The sequence below is a fragment of the Gasterosteus aculeatus genome, chromosome 13 (assembly GCF_964276395.1).
Source record: "Gasterosteus aculeatus chromosome 13, fGasAcu3.hap1.1, whole genome shotgun sequence".
Taxonomy (NCBI): Eukaryota; Metazoa; Chordata; class Actinopteri; order Perciformes; family Gasterosteidae; genus Gasterosteus; species Gasterosteus aculeatus.
In genome coordinates, this window is record NC_135701.1 from 8108277 (window position 1) to 8125416 (window position 17140).

The following is a 17140-nucleotide window of genomic DNA, read 5'->3' on the forward strand; positions in this document are numbered from 1 at the left end:
CACCTATGTGTTTTTTAAACAGAGGAGACAATTAGACTATTGTTAGAGCGTTTAAAGCAAACGTTTCAAGACGGTAACAGTCTAGAGTTTTCTTTCATTATGTTCTTTTAAATGGTGGAGTTATTGCTGTGTGTCTCTCCTATCAGCTTATTATCGTGGGGAAGAGTAAATCAACACAATGAACGTTTTTCCTACTAGAATAACATATAAACACACACTGTAAATATTGTAGGGGTAAAAACATGAATTAACACTTTTTGTTGATGTTTTCCTCGTACGCATTTGAGGGAATTCCATTTCTACCGAGAGCTGGGGACAGATGTGAGTCACGAGAATGAAAGAGAACATTGACGACTCGTGAAGCAAAGGCTTGCTGAGGCGCTGACTAGGTCATCTTGCAGTAAATCAGTCAGCAATAGGATATTAGTGACTTAAGGGAGGAGAATTACATTGAGGTTTATTTACTCCTTCCCTGTTCCCTATATACCCTCATCCCACTCACCGACTGTCAACGTTAAACATGACCGGTGACTTTTATTCATTTTAGGTGAGCACACAAGATCTGTTGGATGTAAAGAGATGAATAGTTCTTTCTCTGTCCACGAGGGGCAGAGTCGAGGAACTAAAGAAAAGCTATTTTGCCAATATTGTTCTCTTTTATCAATATTATTAAACTATGTATTCAAACGCTTGTGCGCAGGGGTAAAGAAAATTGTATTTATTTTATTATTGCCCAATGGATCATGATGCCATCTAAACATTTAACTAACACTGCTGAAAATCACAGCCTTTTACTAAAATAACTTAAATTAAATTAAATCCTCTGAAAAACTACCGCACGAATATCATTTCTTAGAATAGCCTCCTCTCCTCTTGCCTCTTCATCCTCTCCTCCTCCTCCCCCCCTCCTCCCCCTTCCTCCCCCCTCCCGCGGTCCGACTTCGCTGCCGAGCGGCTCCGGTACGCGGTTTGCCTGCAGCCCTGCGTCTGTGCAGCAGAGTGGCCTCTCCGAGCGCCGGTGTCTGATGTCGCACTAAGCACGAGAAGAATGTCATTGACGTCAGTGCAGTCGCTGTCAGAAGGGGTAGCACCCCCAGCCACCGACACCCCACCAGGGAGGGATACAGACACAGAGAGAGAGAGAGAGTCTGACCGAGAGAGAGAAAGAAGAGGGAGACAAAAAGGAGAGGGGGTGGAGGGGGGGGGGGGGGGGGTGTTCAGAGATCAGCGGAGGAAACGAGGAGAGTGGGAGAGGAAGGGGACTGATGGAAGGAGGGAGGGAGAGATTTATCAAAGACAATTAAGCTGGAGAGGGGGGGTATTTTAGAGAATAGGAGGTGACATAAGAGGTGTCGAGATGGTCGGAGCTCGTGCTTATTCACTGAATAGTCGCGCGTTGAAAAGAAAAGATTTGCGAGCGTGTGCTCTTTGGAAATATTCAGGCTTCACACTGAAGTGACTAAACGTGGCCCTTCCCGTTTTTAATCCCGCTTGTGTTTAATCTCCCCGATCACACAGCATTCACACCCCACCGTGCTTCTCCTGACTGGGTCCGAGCATTAATAGCAGTCGGTGTGTGACAAGGTGACAGTCTCCTGTTAGCGCAGGCTGCCTTTGAAAGGCAAGTCCTCCTCTCCCAATGAAAAGGAAAAACAACGCACGCGGCGAAGGTCGGGCCTCGTGACGGTGACGCTCTGCATCCGCTCGCCCTATCGCCCGCCATCTATCCGTCTACGTCCGCGTTGTGGCGTATTAATATGCAAGCACGCACACACACGCGTGTGCGCGGGGAGATCCCGGCTCTGGCTCCGCTCCTCCGGGTACTCCGGTCCGCGTCTTGCCGCTCTCCCTTCTTCCCCATCCACGGTGCGGTCCGCTCAGGCTTTGGGTACAGCTCGGGGAGAGAGGGGCACGTTTGGCTACCAGGGACGCCGGAGCAACAGCAGCCCCCCCACCCCGCCCCCACCTTTTACCCCACCTGTACACTGAATTTATAGACAACACCACCCAGCTCACACTTTCACACACACACACAGAGCCGGATTATTCCCTTTGCTTCCGGATACGATGGATATTTTCATTGGCAGAGGGACTAAGCTGACAAAATCATAATGTGTTATGGTTAGCATTTGGTCTGGTGTGTGTGTGTGTGTTTGTTTTCGTTAACCATGTCAGGACCGTGCAGTGTTTTTTTCCTCTCTGGACAGTATTGACATGGATCTCGACTCTTTCTGAGTCTCTCACTGGATCCTCTATTTTTTTCTTTCCTCCGTCCCTGTCTTCCCTCAAGCCCCACATTGGCAGACATGAGCCTGCTGAGCAGACTGCTGTTTATCCTGCTACATGACTGGAATTACATCTCTCTCACGATTGATGGCGTAGACCTCACACCCATAGATCACGGAGTGTGATGTGTGTGTGCCGCCTTCGGAGGGATCCTAAACAAGCCTCTGAGAAATGGCTCATCCTCCCTTGTGTTTCTTTCTCTACTCTTGGGCGTTGATTTATTTTATTTTTGTTAACTATTATGTGGATTCCAGAAACTGACTGACTGAACTGTGGGATTGTATCTGACCCTTTTTTTTTTTATCCTTAAGAGGAAGTGTCCACGATTTGAACTGTAGGACTGCTCTCCTTTCTTCAAGGGAGTCAGTGAGCTTCTCCACAAACTACCTAACCCACAGACGTCTCATCTGTGGGTTAGGGTACAGGACTCCCACCAGGCCCGCACAGCTGGCTCACCTGTCCAGTATGAAGAGTCACCCATGTGTCTTCTCGGGGTATCCCAGCTTAGCTGTATGTGGGGTGGGAGACCCCGGGCCTGGACCGTGCACTAGCCCTCTGAAGCGGGCCCTTACTGACCCCTTGCCCTCCTGTCTTGCCCCTGCAGAGGAGGCCTACCAGAAACTGGCCACTGAGACCCTTGAGGAGCTGGACTGGTGTCTGGACCAGCTGGAGACGCTGCAAACAAGACACTCCGTCAGTGAGATGGCCTCCAACAAGGTACGGTTAACAAAGACAGTCTCACTCTGGAGGCCAACATGATTCCAGGATATAGCTTTCATTCTCGTTAAGTTATTTTAACTTATTTAGAAGCTGCTGCCCAGGATTCACCATGGTGGGTTTTTGTTTCATGGTTGATGAGAAAGGAATGTAGCAACATGTTTATGTGATGGGAAACTATACAGACTAATCTTTGTAAGGTTATACTATTATATGATAATGATATGATTATATGTATGCATGAATTCTGATTACAAATAGATATTTTAACGAATCTGTTGATGTACTGTATGGTCCCCCAGCGGCAGTGATGTGGCGTTTATTCTGTGGCTCAGTGTCCAACCTGCTCCTTTTCCATCAATACCGACTCTTTATTCTTCTGTCAAGTGTTTATCAGCACTTAGCGGTCCCTGTTTGAGCCTGACGAGCTCACTGCTTCTATTGTTCTGTTATTAGTTGCTTGTATACATGTGTTTTGATGCTTTTTGCTGTACCCGGCCATCAAAGCGCACGGTGGACTGTTTGTGTTATACTATCTCCGTTGGTTAGTGACAGCATCATAATGCAGGCAGGGAGTTGTGTTGTGAGCATGCTCAGTTTCCTCCAGTGTGTGTGTGTGTGTGTGTGTGTGTGTGTGTGTGTCTGTGGAGGACGGCTACTGTGCCTCCCTGAATGCTGAGCAGCTCTAGTGATGTCACACACTGTGATGTCACACAAAGGGGTATGAACCAAGATGAGAGGCACGGAGGACAGACAGACAAAGGAACTACTCGCACGCACACATCCACCGCTGGTGTTTCCACGGTCACATGCAGGACCTCATGTAAAAGTGAAAAGGTTTAAAGAAGGGAGGGAAAAAGACAGTAACGTCCGCCTCACTTTTACTTACCAGGACAACTATCCCTGGTTGTTATGGCAACAGCCACAGGCCCAACCAGCCTGACGTCTCACTCTACCAACACGTTCACGCACACCAAATGTAATACAGTCGACACATCTCCCACACTTTTACCTGTTCATTGATCAACACGAACAACATAATTCCATAAAGCCATAATTCATCAACGAGGAAAATTATGAGATTAAAACAAAACCATCAAATAAAATTCCCTTAATGTAAAAGGAATTAAACGACAAACACATCGGCATCACCACCCATACGACTGCTCTTTAGCAGTCACGTTGTACCGCTGCTGGTATTTTTGAAGCGGCGGGTCAAACAAGGCGACCTACCTTCGCTCTCAAGGATCTCACGCCAGGGACGAGCCATGTTCAATGTTATCAAAGCTGATGAAGCATTTACACGGCAGCAGACATACTACGAACTACACAGCATTATACACCACCGAATAGAAATTGAGCACAATTAGACAACTGTATCTGTTTTGCGCTGGTGTTTTTGGGGCGCCTCTAGTGCGGGATGCTCCTGTGGTGACGCTTGCACCCTTTGTGTGGCCGTAAGCGTCTCTAGAATCAGCACCTGGGCGCCTCTGCCTGTGTGTGTGTATCAAGTTTGATGGGCATGCCGCTTCATTGTTTGATCCTTTCAAGTACAACAACAATGTAGGACAAGGACGATGCTCTCAGTGAACCGATTTAACCCGATATGAGGTAGAAAAAGGATTTTCTGTTGAAGGAGGTGAAATGTCTCACGCCGGTTGTGTCGTGATCCAGATTTCTGTTGGCTCATGAAGTAGTTGTCCCATTATGTCATTAGGGTGTTAGAGTTAAACATTGGTCAATCCTCCGAATCAACAGCCTGCAAAATATATACTTTCAAATAGATTTTTAATATCGCATCCCAGGTTGCAGCCCTGGTCATTTAAAGTTCAATAAGCAATAACTGAGGACAGCGCAGTGGTTTCTACACCCACCTGCCTATATCCTCACATCTGGCCACCACACACTCTGTGCAGCCTGACTAAATATAATTGTTTGCCCCTCATGTCGGTGGAAACGCTATGTTTCCCTACAACACAGAGCCATCTTAATAATTATTGGATCGTCGTTCATTGGGTCAACACCTTTAGGACATGCCCCCAATTTTGAGACGACATAACGTATTTTTTGTCTAGCCCAGCCTCCGATGTGTGTTACATCCACCGGTGAGTCATCCAGGACACCCCATCATCAATACTTGTTCATTTCCCCACGGAGACGGTGAATCATTCTGTGTTGAAAGGCTTCTAAAGTAACAGTGAAGTTACAGTAGACGGCTTTTCTCCGTTCTTATCTATTTATCTTTTCCCTTTTCTGTTACTAGTTTAGTTTGTTAACATTTATCACTGAACTGAAGCTTTACCTTTAAGCATCCTGAATAGATCGATTTCCCTCTTCACGTTTTGTTACACGTGTGAATGAGCGCAGACGTTGCATTTAGTTATGTTCTCTGAAAGCAGTTAGTCACAGGAATTAGTGTTCCTGTTCTGCTGTAATTCTGTAGAAAAAGGTGTGTGTGTGTGTGTGTGTGTGTGTGTGTTTGGGGGGGGGGCGGGGGCGGGGGCTCGCCTCCACCAGAATAAATATGTAATGTGAGAAAAGACACGACGCAACAGCGATGTGGAGGTGTCATGGGCTATATGCAGCAGGGAGGGGATATTTCTGGTCACTCCGCCGAACAGCAAATTACACACAAGTCACAGCTGAGCTCGGTGTGACACTTTCCAATTTCAACCCAATAGTTTGTGTTCACACCTCTTGCCTAAGCTATCAATATGTGTGTGTGTGACGGAAGGAGTGAGTTTGTGTGGAGGGGTGTCTGTGGCTGTTGTTGTGTAAACCGTGGGCTTCGACGCGGTGTCGCGGTGTGTGTGTCTGTGTGTGTGTGTGTGTGTGTGTGTGTGTGTGTGTGTGTGTGTGTGTGTGTGTGTGTGTGTGTGTGGTGGGCTTGTGCTAGCCTGCTTGGCTCGGAGTCAGTGGAAGCTGCTGGATGTCAGTTAGCCGGTGGTCTCATCTGCTCCGGCTTTGCTGTAAATTACTCTCAGTGCCAGGCGGGCTGTGGCGGCGGGGGGGTGTTAAGTAAGCAGGAGACCGGTTTGGTCCCTTTTCAATCCACGCAGCCTCTGGACCATCACTGACACACAGCGCATGCATGTGCATGTGCTTGTATGTGCTCACACGCACACACACGCTGATGAAAACAACCTCCTCTCACAAACGCAAGTTCATTGATTGTAGGTCCCTGATTTGGGTGAAGCGGTTTTCCGTGCATCTTTTTTTGGGCAACCTTTACAGCTGTGCAGTCATTTCATTGAATTCTGCCCCTAGAATCATTAATGCATTTCTAATCGATAACTTTTATAAGGGTGGGATGCACAATTTATCAGGTGTGAACCGCTCCACTATTAAATGAACACATGTTAAATGAACACAACTCCCCCGTGCGCAGAGACTGGCGGATAGTTGTAAACAGGTGGGCGTGCCGGTCAACACTGGAGTCATTTCATATATGAAGACCACGCCCCCAGTAGAAGAAGACCTCTAAATGGGTCGGTTTTTTGACCAGTACGTTTTAGACATTTCATTCAAACCACAATGAAACAAATCAACTTGTGGTAAAAGGGCAGAATATGGCTCCTAAGTCATATTTTGATCCAAAGAGAAAGCAGTTTGTTTGTGAATGGTTTTGGAGGCAGTTTGTTTTGCTTTGAGGAGACGGGCTGCGAGATGGGAATGAGGACCAGTCTTATTTTGATGCATACATACATTTGTCTATGAGCAGGTTTGAAGCACAACATGGAGCTCAACGGGATCTCATGTATGGTTAAAAAAAACAACAACAACAAGATTCATCATTCAGTTCTCAATAAATCAAACATGAAGACAATGTCACAAGGTGCAACATTTTTTTTGTCACAATTTAATTCACCTGAATCTGCTTTGTATAAAAACTACAAAGCAACAACCTCTTGAACTCAAACGCAGCAGCCTGTGTGTTTGTTCAAATGAGCCCACTTCAGAAAACTGTGACGCTCGTTCATTTTTCAAGATTAATTAGTTTTCATGTGATACATCTTCTTTACAGTTTTGTTACTGTGACTCATTCCCCATGAATACTGGCATGAGAGCTGACCTCCGTTCTTCCCCTTTGTTAGATGAGGTAACCTGTCCTGTATATCACACTGAACAGAAGGTTAGGTTGGTCAACACGCACACACACACGCACACACACACGCACACACACACGTAGTTCTGCATGTAACGTAAATAGGTCTCGTATACGCTCAAATAAACAAGTACAGCATGTACACACACACACACACACATCCCGCCTCACTGCAGGAATGGAAGGAAAAGGAAGAGGTAGATTTTCCACTGACTTCAGTCCCAGCCAATCACACAGCAGGTGACTTCGAGTCCGCTCCAATCCAAGCCAATCAGAGGTGATGATGAGCTCACACTTCTCCCAGATCTGGGCTCTGATTTGCTGCTGTTGTGTGACACGGCAGGCGAAGCAGCTTTGGCTCTTCACATGGGAGCTGGTGTCGTACACACAGAGGCGGGCTGGCAGCCAGTCGGGCCGGGTTTTGGAAGCTGTTGACAGATTCATTTTTTTCATGCCGTCCCGGTGCTTTGGCATCTACCGAGCATCCGCACCATCATCAATTATTCACAACCTCAGCAGCGCGTCCCTGTATCCCACTGTGTGTGTGTGTGTGTGTGTGTGTGTGTGTGTGCACATGTCATGTGCATCACAGTGTGTGTGGTCTGAGCGGATCTTTGGGGAGCCACGTTCCCGCTGCTCCTCTCTCACAATCTGCTTTTCCTCCCTGCGTCCTGCGACATGGGCTCATTTCTGTGGATATTCGCAGGACCAGAGCATTACTGTTCACTGTTTATGGACTTTGAGGTGACCATCGAAGGCTCTTTAGGTTGAAGTTTATTTATTTTTTGCTGGCCAGACCTGCGGACGTTTTTTTTTTTTTTTTGCTGGCGTTCCGGCACTTTCATCCTCCGAACTGTGTTTGGGGCCGTAGACCCGTACCTTTCCATTTGTGGAGCTCTTGTGTTGGTTATCAACATGCCTGAAGTTAATTACCTGCTCTCTGTGTCCTGGGGATATATAAAGGTAAGATCTGGTCTCGGATTCGTCTGTGTAAATGAATCACTCGTGCGTGTTTCTTTGTTGTTTTCTTTCTTCAATGTGATTGTCATTCATTTCCTGAGTGTTTCATCCTTGACACATATTTGGATCCAGGGTTATATGACTACAAAAGAACCCACGGCACGGTGCTCCTCGCCAACATGCCATCCGTTGAATAAAGCTTGAAAGCGGTGACGTTTCTGGATCCATTATCCATGTTGGTACATCTGTGATGGTTTGGAAGGTGTTGATATGGCTGGAGGGTGTGGCAAAGAAGAACATGCGTAGTTGCATTTTTTTGTGAATTTGATTTTAAATGCGGAGAAATTTTCCCTTTTATGTGGTTGAGTTGGTTATTTCAGCTATGTGTCTTAGATGGAATACACAAGCTGTTAAGAGACTTTTCTAGGACAACGATTCTCTTGGTAGTTGAGATGCTCCACATGTACATTTTATTAATGGTTTTCATTTTGAGTACAAATTGAATTTGTTCCCAAATAAAATAAACTAAAAAAAGCTAGAAATAGATCTCGTGCATTTGCAGCTTTTTCTCCTGTTCAGGCTCTTCTTATCGGACAAAAGCACACCACAGATGGCTCTTTGCCTCTTGTGTCTCCATTTTAAAAAGCCATCCAATGATCGCCCGTGGGTGTTACTCAATAGGATGTCAATACACAATTGCGCAGAAAGCACTCTTCAGTGTAGTAATGGTCTATTTTAAGTGATCAATATTGATATACACTTAATCAGTATGAATAAATGATGCATTTGGACGGACGCCAGAATGAGTGAGACATTCGGGGTTCTGATTTTCAATCCGTTCTGTAACTGTTGCCCACTTACAAAAGCCCCTAATTTCAAGCATCCTCCTCCACGTCGATCAGGTTGGTCAAAACCTGCAGCTAAATGTGGGTCTGCCACTCCAGTTACTGTAGGCAAAGGAGACCGAGGCGAGAATAGGGCGAGGGAGGGGCCGGCACTGTGGCAGAGGAAAACTGAAATTGAAAGAAAGTACGTGGTAAATTGGGTCGCTGATTGTGTAGATAACTGCCGGTTGCACTCTGACCCTGCTTTGTGTGTTTGTGCACACGTGCTAAACTGGACATGATGACGTTCCTGGTACAGCTCCTGTGGTGTGACTAGAAATTTAGTAAAAGGCAGGAAGGTCTTTTTTTATGGAAGCATTGAATGATTGTAAATTACAACGTCATTGATCAGAACAGGCTCAGCATTAGTGGCCCAAACACATCAGGATTAACGTGAAATATTTATGTCTTTTGGATCGCTTTTGGAGTCTCTCTGTTGATATTGGGTAATCATTATTAAACATTTTCTGCCCTGTATTACACACTGTGAACCCCCCTCATCTGTGTGTGTCCCTCCTTCAGTTCAAGAGGATGTTGAACAGGGAGCTGACTCACCTCTCGGAGATGAGCCGCTCTGGGAACCAGGTGTCTGAGTTCATCTCCAGCACCTTCCTGGGTGAGTGATGAAGTAGAATAATACACTCACAGGTTCTCCTTCTGCCTGAGAAGTAAAGAGGAAGATGAATATTGTTGTCTATAGGCCCAAACACAGGCAGCACGCAGGTACCATCACATGGAATTCAGCCTCAATTTACGGGAATAAAACCTGGTCTCTTTTTCTGGTTGAACCACTACAAGATGAATCCAACTGCAACAAAAGGCTTCATCATCCTCATGTTCTCCTTGCGCTTATTTCCCACCCCGTTTCTCCAGACAAACAACATGAAGTGGAGATGCCAACCCCGCAGACGCAGAAGGAGAAGGAGAAGAAGAACAAGCCCATGTCTCAGATCATCGGGGTGAAGAAGCTGCAGCACTCCTCCAGCCTCACAAACTCTAATATCCCTCGCTTCGGCGTCAAGTCCGAGACGGAGGATGAACTAGCTAAGGTTCGTTACACAACTAAGATATGTTGCGCGTTCACATAAATAGAGCGTGCACCATCTGATGTGTACTTTGGCTTAGGGGCTCAGCGGATAATGAAGGAAGAAAATAGAAAAAGGATGGGGTTTTTTTGTTTTTTTTTAACTGTTTATCTCATTGCTTTTTTTCCAGGAACTCGAGCATGTGAATAAATGGGGCCGTAACGTTTTTAAAATCGCAGAGTTCTCTGGGAATCGGCCGCTGACAGTCATGATGTACACTATATTCCAGGTAAGAACTGTCGCTATCTTTCTCTCTCGATCTTTCAATTCATTGCCTGTTGAATCCTGAAATCGTTTCCTCTCTTTTTCCTCCGTTTTGTGTTTCACAGGAGAGGGACTTGCTCAAAACGTTTAAAATTCCACTTGACACCTTTATAACCTACCTGATGACCTTAGAAGACCATTATCATGGGGATGTGGCCTACCATAACAACATTCATGCTGCCGACGTCACCCAGTCCACTCACGTGCTTCTCTCCACCCCTGCCCTCGAGGTGAGGCGCGTGTGCACTTTCAAAGCGGACGAACACACTCGCACAGACATACATGCACGCACTAACACGCAGCCCACTCTTCCACAATCAGCTTCAATCAAACTACAGCTCAAAGTCCAATCAACGGCTCTTACTTGCAGGGATATTTTGGTCCAACCATTTCATCCCCTCGTTAATGCCCTTCCCCTTTCCCCTCTGCTCCTTTGGTTTCTTCTTCTTCTTCTTCTTCTTCTTCTTCTTCTTCTTCTTCTTCTTCTTCTTCCAGGCCGTGTTCACAGACCTGGAGATCCTAGCTGCCATCTTTGCCAGTGCAATTCACGACGTGGACCACCCCGGTGTCTCCAACCAGTTCCTCATCAACACCAGTGAGTCTAAATCTGGCGCCGTCTTGGCAGCTACGTCAGTGCCTCAGCGGTGTCATTAGTGCGTATTCACAAACAAGAATAGTCTGTTACCCAGGTGGGAACATGCACACTGTAGCTTCTGCCTCACCGCTTTAAGTTAACCATGTAAAAAAACAAGATTGGATGCATATTTATTGCATGTAAAGGGTCAAAATATTCAAAGAAGAACACACCTTTTAGTCGGGTGTGATGCTTAAACAAGCGTTCCCAAGGAGGAGGAGTTAAAAGAGATGGATATCAATGGTCCTCGGGTGGCTCCGTGGTTCGGACAGCAAGAAGGTCCTTTCCTCGAGTTACGTCATCACTCAGGCTAACATGCTGTCAGGAAGAAAACCGTCGGCCCAAAGACTTGGATATAGTAGAGCGCACTCTTTGTTTGGTGTCCTGTGCCGAAGCATCAGACCAGTTTGTCTAGCTGCTCAAATGGTTATTTCGTTTTCACTGATGTTGTTTCTGCAATCGATCAACAGGGGAAAGAGGGTAATCAGGGAAAAATGCAATTAATTCAATGTCATCTGTTGTTTTTACGGCATTGAAGAATTTCTTTTTTTTATAAATCAAAAGCAATTTTTTCCGTCTGGACAAATAATTTATTTTTAATTTATTTTAATTGGAGGTGTCCTATTTTTTACATTCGACCGTTGTTTTGTTTTTATTGCTGTAAGCATCACAAATACATTTGCATTCACCTCAATTGTAAAGTGGACACAGAAAAATATCTGGAAATATAAAAGCAAAACTACAGTTTTTTTAGAGAAAAACATAAAAAGATATAATTGTAATCCACTGGGTATGTTCCTTAAGTAATCATTCAGCATCCCATTACAAAAGTGTGTGTTTCATAAGAGTATTAGAACACACTTTTACCAGAACAGAAATACACTGCGCACCCTCACACGCACTTAACTCACAGAATGTGTTGTGCTTCCCATAAGCCCAAACAGGGAATCCCTGCAGTAAAGACAGTGTGAGTCATCCCAGTTAGGAGCCATCCGACTGATCTTCTGTCAGCCACAGAGCAACAGAGCAGGACCCCCCCGCCATCCCCGCTGCTCAGTTCCACTGCGGCCAAGACTAATGCATCTTAATGGGAAAGCTAAATACAGCTAGAGGACATTGGAATGACCCCGAGTGGGGAGACCTCTCGGGGGAAAACATGCCGGTGCCTTCTACTGCCGCTCACGGCGCGAGGGAGGGACGGTGCACGTGTCACACGCCACGAGGAGAGGCCTGTTAGGAGGGAACTGTGTAGCTCTTGTTAGGACTGCGTTCTGCTGTGAATTGGTACTTGGTTGCATTTGTATTTCCTTCCAAAATGTTAGATATTATGTTTTTTTTTATGATGGTGTTTGAAACCGGAAGGAAAAAAACAATTCCTCGAGCTAAAATGACGGATGGTGTCCTCCTTGCAGATTCAGAGCTGGCGTTGATGTACAATGACTCGTCGGTGTTGGAGAACCACCATCTAGCAGTTGGCTTCAAGCTTCTACAAGAGGAGAACTGTGACATCTTCCAAAACCTGAACAAAAAACAAAGACAATCGTTGCGAAAGATGGTCATTGACATTGTAAGTGAAAGGAAGTATCTAGTGGAACCCCCGTATTTCTGTATCGAATGCTAACGGTTCGTGCTGGTTATCCCCAGGTGCTAGCAACCGACATGTCCAAGCACATGAACCTACTGGCTGATCTGAAAACTATGGTGGAAACCAAGAAGGTGACCAGCTCCGGTGTCTTGCTGCTGGACAACTACTCCGACAGGATACAGGTCAGACTATGCAGCAAACTGAACGATCACGTCACTGTGTGTTTTGTTGGGTTTAATGTGCAGTCAAAGATGAGACGGGTCCACAGCAAGAACAGGAACAATAAGTTGTATCAAAGTTCAAATGCACTTCACAATCTGATGCTTCCCAAATTTGTGACATGCAAAATGTAGCCATGGGCGACCATTTTTAACAACTTTAAAACTTTTGTTTATGTTTCAGGTTCTCCAGAACATGGTGCACTGTGCAGATTTGAGCAACCCCACCAAGCCTCTGCAGCTGTATCGGCAGTGGACGGACCGCATCATGGACGAGTTCTTCAGCCAGGGGGACCGAGAGAGGGAGAGGGGCATGGAGATCAGTCCCATGTGTGACAAACACAATGCCTCAGTAGAAAAGAGCCAGGTAACGCACACATACACACACACACACACACACACACACACATGTGTGCATATACGTGCACAGACAGATTACATGACCTGTTTCTCCCCCTCATGCACCCTGTAGGTTGGTTTCATAGACTACATCGTTCACCCTTTGTGGGAGACCTGGGCTGACCTGGTCCACCCGGACGCCCAGGACATCCTCGACACGTTAGAAGACAACAGGGAGTGGTACCAAAGCACCATCCCCCAAAGCCCCTCTCCGGCCCTGGACGACCCCGAGGACGGCAGTCGGCCCCCAGGAGGGGACAAGTTCCAATTCGAGCTCACCCTGGAGGAGGACGGGGAGTCGGACACTGAGAAAGACAGCGGCAGCCAGCCGGAGGAGGAGGAGGAGGAGGATGACGAGGATGATGACGAGGAAGAAGAAGAAGACGAAGAAAACAGCTGTACTGACTCTAAAACGCTGTGCACGCAAGACTCTGAATCCACAGAGATTCCTTTGGACGAACAGGTGGGGGAGGACGAAGGAGAGGAGGAGGAGGAGGTAACGGAAGAGGGAGAGACCTCCTGTTCACAGCCGCGTGCTGTGGAGGAGGAGGTGGCGGCGCAGCAGGAGGAGGGAGCGGAAGCCCCCCACACATAGCAGTTTATGGACACCGCCTGATTAACTGTTCTTCTTAGTAACGACAGATGATTATTTATAGAATATTTTTGGGTTTTGTGGAGTCTGTCTTTGTTTTTTTTTATACATCTAATGTTTATGGTTCCAAAGTGTGTGCTGCTCCCCAATTTGGCCACTCCTCCTGTCGGCTTTGGTCAGACACGCCCACCGGTACTTCTTCAACTTATTTTTTATTTTTTTTGCACTCAGGAAAACTCCTCCCCATCCACGTCTGTATTGAAGTTGTGCCCCTCTTTCCCTTTTTCGCCTACTTTCCACGCGCTTCAACTCGGCGTACGGACGAGCAGCTCGGCCTGCTCCACCCCCCTGTACCCCCCCCCGCCCCCCTCCCACTCCGCATATCACGTTGTCCCCTCTCCCCGCTTGGCCTCAGCCTTGCCTGAAATGTTTAGCAGTGCTTCTACGTGTTTTTATCAAGTGCCCATACTCTCTACAGAGACGGTTATCGGCACCTCCATCTCGGTTAGGTCATTTCCTGCCCTCTGGGGGTCAGGAGGCACGTACATGTAATGCTGAAGCCCCACCGGGACGCTGCGGGGGTGAAAGCTGCGGCACTCCGGGGAGCTTTTTTGAGACACATTTCTGACGTAGAAGTCTTCCTCGAAAAACCTGACTGATACAAAGCTCAAAACTACACAGCGGCGGCGCTGTCCTAGACCTCTTTCATTTTTGTATTGTACTGTAACAAGATTCTGATATTTTCTAGAATTTACTTTTGCACCTGAGGCTTTTCCTTTTGTTGGCAGAGAAGAGAAGAGAACTTTTGGAAATCGGTGGCAGAAGTGTGTCATAGATGTCCAGCATTTTGAAGGCATATCTTCACGACGACGGTTAGATAAGGAGTGATCGGAGGTGTTTGCACTTTTGCCCCATTAGCATTTATACAACTGCTCCCATGCTACTATACCCACATTTGGTTAATCCTGTGAGTTGTAATTTGGAGATTAATCATAAAAGCTATTATTTGGGTAAAGTTTTCACTGAGAAGAGTGCAGGAACCATATGCTTTACTTTCGTTGAAACACTTTCTGACATTTTATTGTTGTTGCCTGCAGTTCTTTTGAACACATCCTGAGACAATGCAATGCTTTGTAGTTGATACAAGAAGCACCTTTTTTTTAGAAGCTTGATTAGTGTTCAGAGTATTCAGAAATATTGATGGTGTTAAAATCCACTGGTGTGATTTTTATACCAATGTCATGAGAGATTTTTATTGTCCTTTTATCTTCGGTGCCCATATTGTTTGATGTGCACATCATCCACAGATTCATGCCTGCTTATTTCCAGCCACAATTTCCCATCTAAACAATGCTTCATTTTGCCACGACAACATTGAACCCAGTTGCTGTCTTTGTTTTCTACAAGACAATCAGCTCTGTTGTGTAATCATCAGATACGACTATCCTCTACGTAGATACTCTAATGCACTGATATATATTCATATATCACCGCTTCTTTAGGTTCCATGTGTTTAAACTGGCCAAATCCCTCACTCATGGATACTTACACTTGAACATTGCTTTCTCACTCCTCGGCCAAGACACTTCCCCCTTTTTTCCATGTTTCTTTCTTTTTTTTAATTTTATTTACACCTGATGCTATTATTTATTGGTATATGTTTCTATTTGTTCAGTCGTTTCTGCAATATAAAGGTGGTACAGTAAATATTTAACTGTAGCATAGACCACAGTACAGGCTTGGCAGTTACAAAAACCCAAATATACTTTTTTTTTTTTTTCTGTGTACATAAAATATAGAAACACATCCAAATGTATAAAAAACAAAAACAAAAAAACACTTGAAATGCCGCGCATCGCTTTTTTTAAGAGCTTTTTTGATTATGTTAAATTGTTTTATTTAATCTTTCGTTTTGTGCCAAGATTTCACTTTTTTTCTGCCTCACCCAATGCCCTTACCTGTAATAACATTTTCTAGTTTTATCGCTGTTTACAAACATATATTTATTGTGCTGTATATAATATATAATTATTAATGTTATTACTATCATAATGCCGTTTGTTGTAAATGGTTGATTCTTATCATCCCTTTTGGTGATGGTGTGGCTGTATTACGTACCTCTTGTTGGGAGAATATTTATTACACACAAGCTTTAGTGTAAAAATGATCCATCGACATGTTGCTTATCTGAGAAGTAGCTCAGTGAAGAGAGAGGGAAAGCCAAATTGTTTTTTAAAAAGAAACTGTTCCTTGGCCCATGGGCTGTGCCTTAAATCCAACGCATGTCATTTACTTTAGCCTTTTTTTTTTCGTTTTATTTTCTAGTTCTCTTTTGCTGCATTAGTAGTGAATCCTTTGACTTGGGTTGGCCTGATCTCAAGTTGTGAATTTGAAAACGTTGCCTTTCTACTATCACAGCCAAACACAAATTGCTCTATCAAAAAAGAAAAAAAGAAAAAAAAAAGGGTAGAACATCCGTCGACAGTGCAGAAGCTCGCGGGGATTCAGTTCAACCGCGAGCCATCGATGTACTACTTGACTGACGTGTGGCCCGTAGCCGGATGTCCAAGAGTCGCATTTGCTGTAGACCTGGTCCCAACAACTCGCATCCCCCCCCACCCCCCCCCCCCCCCCCTCTTTGGCGCCCTGCCACTCAACTCACAGATGTGAAACCCGAGCGCGAGCAGAGTCTCTGCGTCTGCATCCTCGAGGTCGCATCGGCAGCCACAAACACTGAACGGGGGCGCGGTGGGACGGCGGAGTTGCTGCTGGACCCGAAGGCTACGAAGCAACAGAGGCTCTGAGACACATCTGCATGTTCAGCCACTGCTGCATTAATTATGGCTGAAACACTGACAGTGTGTTGCTTATCTATGCTCGGCCCCACACTTCCACTCACATTACTTGCAATATCCCAAACCACTGAGATCGTTCTGCCTGGACGGGCGGGAGGGTTTAGTATGTCTCTGTAGTGGAGGGCGGGAGGGACAGGGACGGGACGGGCGGGGCGAGGGTCGTGGGTGAGTGCATCATAGTCCCGAAACGGGGACTCTTATTTTGACACACATACTGTAGATTCTAAACAGCCCTGGACCAATGGAAACAGTGGGTTCTTTTCTCATTATTGTTGTGTTGTATTTTTTATGGTATGAAAGGAAAACACAAACTGTAACTTAAAAAAAGGTCTTCAGGACAATTATTTTTTGGGGTTATGTCTTTAGAATGCCAACTTGTCTGTAAGTTTCACAGGACAAGTAAAATGTTATTTTAATGGATTTTCTTGTTAATTGCAGTCTATTGGATAGCACTGTAGATCATACAACTTTATGTAAAAAAAGAAATAAAAACAATGAAAAAAAAAGTTTTTATATGCAATGGATTAAATAAAAGCATGGGTTGATTCTGCCTACT

At 45.5% G+C, this 17140-nt stretch overlaps 1 protein-coding gene across 6 annotated transcripts in view; it reads left to right on the forward strand.

The window, feature by feature from the left end:
* The window catches only part of pde4d (phosphodiesterase 4D, cAMP-specific), a 132134-nt gene extending 114994 nt beyond the window's left edge, over window positions 1–17140 (forward strand). For all 6 annotated transcript variants that reach the window (XM_040194909.2, XM_040194908.2, XM_040194910.2 and 3 more), the window contains 10 exons: window positions 2891–3003; window positions 9475–9568; window positions 9826–10001; window positions 10168–10266; window positions 10367–10531; window positions 10797–10896; window positions 12348–12502; window positions 12580–12702; window positions 12923–13105; window positions 13211–17140. In XM_040194909.2, the coding sequence (XP_040050843.1) occupies window positions 2891–3003; window positions 9475–9568; window positions 9826–10001; window positions 10168–10266; window positions 10367–10531; window positions 10797–10896; window positions 12348–12502; window positions 12580–12702; window positions 12923–13105; window positions 13211–13732 (1730 nt within the window). In that variant the 3' untranslated portion in view covers window positions 13733–17140. The remainder of the gene's footprint in view (window positions 1–2890; window positions 3004–9474; window positions 9569–9825; window positions 10002–10167; window positions 10267–10366; window positions 10532–10796; window positions 10897–12347; window positions 12503–12579; window positions 12703–12922; window positions 13106–13210) is intronic.